Here is a 7,048-nt window from a genome sequence, read left to right on the forward strand (position 1 = left end):
ATGTTTGGTAAGGTGGAGGGTTAGAGAAAAAGAGTAAGACCCCCATCGAGATGGATTGGCCAAGTAGCAGCATCAGTGGTCTCAAGTGTGGCAACAATGGTGAGGTTGGCCCAGGATTGTGCAGTGTTTTGTTCTGCTGTACATAGGGTTGCTGTGGGTCGGTACCGACTTGATGGCACCTAACAACAACAACAATATTTGATTTATTATTTATTTAACTGTTTAGGATGAATTAGAGGAGAAATATGTGCAGACAGAACAACTAAAAAACTGCTGTTTTAAATCCATTTGAATACGAAAATATTTGTAGAAGCTATTAACTGGTATCAGAAGGTAATGATGGAGAAGATAAGTTATCTCTAACTGTAACCAATGAGTCCTGGTGTAGCACTGTAGGATAAGCACTAGACTGCTAGCCACAAGGTTGGCAATTCAAACCTACCAGCCACTATGAATGGAACAGACTTGACAACCACACAATTAGCCAAAGGAGGCCCAATTAAAAGAGTGGATGATTTGTATTTCCTTAACATTGTACTGACTGCATGCTAGGTAAAACCTAATTTACTACTTAACAACCCAGCCAATCCAGTTACCAAATGGGAAAACAATGGCCACAAAAGAAATTTATGACAGTTCACTTATCTATTAAGTGAGGGGAAAGGTAGAGATCAAACGTATGGGCAAATTTTCAAATAAAAGAATATTGCAGAATTCAAAATGAGGTATACCCAAAGTCTAGAAATTGAAGAAATTTCTTTATACAATTTTCAACACTAGTACCACAGCTGAGAAAAATCAGTATTAATTCAATATCATCATTCCCATATAGTCTTTATTCAGATTTCACAGATTTGTACTATCAGCTATTAAAATCATATTACAAAACCATTGTGTTAGTCTAGAGTGCTTTTCCTTTTAAAATAAAGGACTATTGACTCATTTTTTTATTATTATTTTATGATTTAGCTTCTTACATCCGTGTTTGACAACAGCATCAAGACCTTTGGTGTAATTGAGAGTGACCCTTTTGACTGGGAGAAGACAGGAACTGATGGCTCTCTAACAACCACTACCACTTCTACAACTCCTCAGTTACACACCCGCTTGACGCCTGCTGCAATCGGGTATGACCAAAACACATCATTTAGCAGTGTCTTTTCTGGATATATTGCAGTAGCAAAAAAATGTTTCGTATTTCATATAACCTCCCTGAGATGACCAAATGTCACGATATAGGGAAAATATTATAAATTTCCTTGAATTAGCATTGCTGTTGAGTATGCCTTTGTTTAGTAATTCTTTTCTTAGAAAGTAATAATTTTACTGTGAAATGGAAGCTTAGAGTTTGTGTGACTTGTAGATACCAGGTTTTCTTCAAAATCAGAAGGGGCATTTGCTTAATTTACTCCTACTTGTTTATTTGACTTTTTATTGTGAATTGGTTGAAAGTTTACAAAGCAAATCAGTTTTCCATTCAACATTTCATACACATTTTGTGTCATGTCACTGATTGCAATCCCCACAATGTAAATCCGGCACCCCACTTCCTCTTGTGTTTCCGATTTCCATTCCTCCTCTTGTCTTCTGAACTTTGTCCTCGGGCAGTGCTGCCCTTATGTTCTCACATCATTGATTTTCTAGAGTGTGGTCGTATTATTGTTCACCTTATAGACATGTCTATTGTTTGGCTAAAAATTGTGGGGGCGGGGAGAAGGGGTTTCAGTTGCAAACCTGAAGGTTAACTAAGGGCCATAGTCTGTGTGGCTCCATCAGTCTCTGTCTGACCAGTCAGTCTGGTCTTTCTTAGGATTTTCAGTGTTGTTTCATATTTTTCTCCCATTCTATCCAGGACCTTTTAGTGTGATCTTTTTCAGAGCAGTTAGTAATGGAAGCTATCTGGTTCTTCTGGTCTCAACTATCATGGAATCTCAGAGGTTTGTGTGGCCCATTAGTCCTTAGAATTAGTTGTTTCCATGTATCTTTGATGTTCTTCACTCTTATTTACTCTGAAGAGGAGAGACCAATAGTTGCATTTTAGATGGCCGCTCACAAGCTTTTAAGACCCCAGTCACTACTCACCAAAGTAGTTTGTAGAACATTTTCTTTGTGACTATTTTGTGCCAATTGACCTTGATGTACCCCGAGACTTTGGTACTGAGTCATTAGGTCCAGTGACTCAATCCTTCAAGGTGGTGCGTTTACCTCTAAAGAATATCCAGAACCCCGGATAAAAGAACAATTATATATGACCATACACATCGGGCTGCTAACCACAAGGTCAGCTAGTTCAAGAGAGAAAGATTTACAACTGCTGCTCCTGTAGAGATTTATAACTTTGGAAATCTTAATGTAGTTCTCTTAAGAATAATTGAATTTTCAAAGTAAATTTGAAACCAGTTTTAGTATATTTCTTCTTCCTCTTCTAGATACACCAAATGTAGTTCCTTTTGTGTTTTGTTTCATTGTTATGTCTCTCTGCCCCTCCTCCAGACCATTTTTACCTGCTTTGGTTGCTTTGAATTATTTTGTTTAAAAAAAAAAAGGAAATTTTTCATACTACATAAGCTAATTTGGATATTTTAACATTAATACATTGCTTTTGTTTTGTACTAAAAGATTAGATAGCTAAAACCTGAATCAGAAAAGATCGCATAGGTTCACATTTATTGTTGTTGTTGTTAGGTACTGTTGAGTTGGTTCTGACCCAGAGAAACTTGTATAAGGTTTCCGAGGAGCAGCTGGAGAGCTTGAACCACTGGCCTTGCAATTCAAACCAACTTTGCAGTCCAGCACATTAACCCTCAGTGCCATACCAGGACTCCACGTTACTGGAGATTATTTCACTGATTATCTTCTCTAAAGGTTCCTAAATGTGACACCTCATAGCTGCCTGAAAATCACTGCAGATATTTGTTTAAGATATCCATTCCTGGGACTTACCTCAGGCCCACTGAATCAGAATGTTTAGGAGTAGGGCCAAAAAGTCTGTATGCATCAGATATATCTGATACATACCTGGGTATAGGATCTACTGATCCAGTCTAGCCCCTGTATTTTACAAGTGAGGAAATATTTCTTGTATTGAAGTAAATTATCCAGCTTTAGGTCATTACTAGTGACCGAGCTGAAATCAATCTAGAAATTTTTATTCTTGTTTTAGTGCTTCTCCTTTGATCATGATTAGAAGTAAATACTCAAACTTGCAGTAGAATTTAAGGGTAGCTGAAGATAATGTAGGCAGTTTCAGTCCCCATTTTCAGCATTTTCTCAAAACAACACAGAGCAACAAGAAAAGAAAAGAAAAACTATACAAGTAACATGTCCTCAGCACAACTTGAAGACCCCCAAACTTCAAAATAACTGTAAGTGAAAAGAGGAAGAAAAAAAGTACCAAATGCTAGTGCTAGAACTCCCATGCTCCTGCCCTACCCCACTGCCACAAGGCTTTGTAAAAGCAGACTAAGAAAAACTATGGAGAAGATGGAAATGTTTCATAGGACTTAAGGTTGTTCTAAAACTATCACCAGAAAGACTAAACTCTCATCCTAACCATGAAAACACTAAAAACAAGTTGCCCAAGTAGATTAGATTGTGAACTACAAGGAAATAAAACAAGGATTCAAAACACATAGCTTCTGGGAAAGGAAAGAGACAAAAAAGGAAGGAAGAAATACCCTTTGTCAGTTGATGGGTAAAGGAAAAGAAATGACATGTCAGTTTGGGTCTAGTCTGAAGAGAAAAATCACAGTAATTTAAACAGGGAAAATTTATATAAGAAATTATTATCTATAACAGGGAATAAGTATAATGAGAAATAAGGCAACTAAGAAGTAGAACTATAAAAAGTACAAGAAAAACAAATGTAAGGTATAGCTGCTACTCCTGGGAGTGAGGTTGAAATTGATGGCAGAGAAGTCATTGTGGCACTACACAAGCTGCTAAAAATTCCCTTTTGGAATTTACCAGACATCTGCCTTCTAGAACTTGTTGGAAGCTTGCTCTCTATGATATTAGATAAGCTGTTTACTGGAAGGTGTCTCGTAGAGAATCTCTGTTACAAAACTGCTGTGTAATGGGAATTAGTGAGGGAAGCTCTTGGTTACTGCTGGTTATGCGCTGTAGGAGCCTCTAGTGCTAGTGAAGCCAACTCTGCTTCAGGAGACAGACACTGAAGATGTCAAGGTGTTGGAGGAGCTGATGCTCAGGAACTGTTGAGTGGCTTGTTAAGGGAGCACAGTGGAAACTAGAAGCAACTTTTCTTCTGTTATGTCTCTCTAGTGCAGGGGTAGGGAATGTCTGGCCCTTGGGCCATATAAGGCTTACAGAATCATTTGGTCTGGCCCTGCGAAGGTAACAGCAGTTCCAGCCATCACAGTTGTTGTTGTTAGGTGCCATCGAATCGGTACTGACGCATAGCGACCTTATGCACAGCAGAATGAAACATTGCCGATCCTGGGCCAACCTCACTATCATTGCCACACTTGTGCCCGTTGATGCTGCCACTTGGCCAATCCATCTCGCTGGGGATCTTCCTTTTTTTCTCTGACCCTCCACCTTTCTCCAGTGACTGGACCCTTCTGACAGTATGTCCGAAGTATGAGAGATGAAGTTTGGCCATCCTGGCCTCCAAGGAGCACGCTGGTTGCATTTCTTCCAACACAGATCTGTTGGTTCTTTTGGCAGCCCATGAGTTAATTAAATGTTTGACCAAATATAGCAGGTTAATTTTTAAGTTGATAGATTTGTACGGCCCACAAATAATGTTATAAATTTTGGCAGAAAAAGGTTCCTCACCTCTGCGCTAGTGTATAGACAAAACACCAAAGAGGAGCATATTTAAAGGGGCCAGATTCATTTTCATAGATCAAGGAAAAAGGATGAATTTGGAGAGCTGGAATTTAAGAAATCAGTAATTGACACAGGCAAAAGGGAAAATAAAATTTAGTGACCTACAAAACAAAATCAGAGGGCATGATCTTAGGGGCTCAGGAGCATACTTTTGGGGACACTATGGTGAACTACCAGTTGTTCCTTGGGAGAAAGATGAGACTTTCTGCTCCTGTAAAGATTTACAGCCTCGGAAACCCTGTACAGGGTCACTATGAGTTGGAACCAACTCCACGGCACATAAAAACAACAACAACGTGGTGAATTAGTGTTACTTAATACTCAAAGACAGTGTTCTACATCCTACTTTGGAGAGTAGCAACAGGGATCTTACAAGGTTGTGAGCAGCCATCTCAGGTGCAACTACTGGTCTTTCCATGTCTGGAGGAAAGAAGAATGAAGAAAATTGAAAACACTTGGAAATAGTCCAGTGGACTAATGGACCAAGTGAACATCAGTTTCAACTGCCCTGAAACCAGAAAAGTACTTGGGGCCTGGCTTCCACTACCAGCTGATCTGAAAGGGATCACATTCAGAGGTCCTGGATAGAGTGGGACAAAGTATAGAAAAAAACTCAAAATCATAAAAAAGACAAACTTACTTGTTGGATAAAGACTGATGGAACTCCTAAGACTATAGCCCGTCAGGTTTGGAACTGAACTCACCTCCTGGTTCAATTTTCACCCAAATAATACATAAGTCTGTAAGTGGAACAACAACATTTATAAGGTAAGGATCCCTGGTTGCATAGTGGGTTACGTGTTGGACTACTAACTGCAAGGTCAGAGTTCAAATCCACCAAGTCTCGGAAACACTATACATGGTCACCATGCATCAGAGCCAACTCATTGGCACTCTACAATGCTAGCAAAGTATGTACATCTTAGACTAATCCACCATCTGAGATCAAAACGGCATCATTCTACCCAAGGACAAAGTTCAGATGGGTTAGGGAAGGAGGAGGGACGAAAAAATATCACTGGAAGTGGAATAAGTAATTTCATTGAGAGGATTGTTGAATGTAAGACTGATGATCTTACTCTGTAAACTTTAACCCACTTCATAATAAACAAGTTACAAAACAAAAACCTGAGGACACTCAGTCTTTCCCATGCAATTAAATATCCACCTAAGTATATAATATAAACTTTGCTGTTCTACTGACAGACTGGTGGCTAGCAGGGTACATCCATAGTGAAGAGGTCCCAGCTGAATTTCCAGACTAAGATAGACTAGGAAGAAGGAGAGATGAACTACTTCTGAATATTTGTTGTTGTTGTTGTTGTTGTTGTTAAGTGCCATTAAGTCAGTTGCAACCCTATATAGGGTTTCTGACATTTTTTTGCTATTCATCATGTTTCAGTATTCAATATTCTGGTGCTGATAGTGTTCTACTGCTATTTATTAAGTTTTCACAGTGGCTAAACATTCTGAAGAGTCCTGGTGTAGCACTGTGGACTGCAAAGTCAGTTTGAACCTCAAGGACGGTGGTTCAAACTCACTAGCTGCTCCTCAGAAACCCTATATTTCAAGATCTATCTTGAAATACAGTGCTGCCTGTGATAGGATACTATCCATAAGCCTATAAGGAAAACTAGTTAATTAAAGTCAGTGATGATGAAATTGAAGAATTCTACCAACTTCTTCAGTCTGAAATTGATCAAACATGTAATCAAGATGTATTGATAATTACTGGCAATTGGAACACAAAGGTTGGAAACAGAGGAAGGATCAGTAGTTGGAAAATATGGCTTTGGCGATAGAAACCATGTTAGAGATCGCATGATAGAATTTTGCAAGATCAATGACTTCTTCGATGCAAATACCTATTTTAAACAACATAAAAGATGACTATCCACATGGACCTCACCAGATGGAATACTCAAAAATCAGATTAACTCCATCTGTGGAAAGAGATGGTTGTAAAGCTCTGTTTCATTAGCCAAAACATGGCCCAGATAGACTATGGAACCAGACCATCAGTTGCTTATATACAAGTTCAGGCTGAAGCTGAAGAAAATTAAAACAAGTCCATGAGAGCTAAAATTTGAGTTTGAACATATCTCATCTCAATTTAGAGTTCATCTCAAGAACAGATTTGATACATTTGACACTAATGACTGAAAACCAGAAGAGTTGTGGGATGACATCAAGAACA

At 38.7% G+C, this 7,048-nt stretch overlaps 1 protein-coding gene across 1 annotated transcript in view; it reads left to right on the plus strand.

Annotated features, from left to right (window-relative positions):
- Positions 1-7,048, plus strand: part of TTBK2 (tau tubulin kinase 2) — a 228,435-nt gene that overhangs the window by 194,100 nt on the left and 27,287 nt on the right. The window contains exon 11 of the mRNA XM_006831727.1: positions 970-1,127. Coding sequence (XP_006831790.1) covers positions 970-1,127 — 158 coding nt within the window. The remainder of the gene's footprint in view (positions 1-969; positions 1,128-7,048) is intronic.

Source organism: Chrysochloris asiatica, unplaced genomic scaffold (assembly GCF_000296735.1).
Source record: "Chrysochloris asiatica unplaced genomic scaffold, ChrAsi1.0 scaffold00004, whole genome shotgun sequence".
NCBI classification, from domain to species: Eukaryota; Metazoa; Chordata; class Mammalia; order Afrosoricida; family Chrysochloridae; genus Chrysochloris; species Chrysochloris asiatica.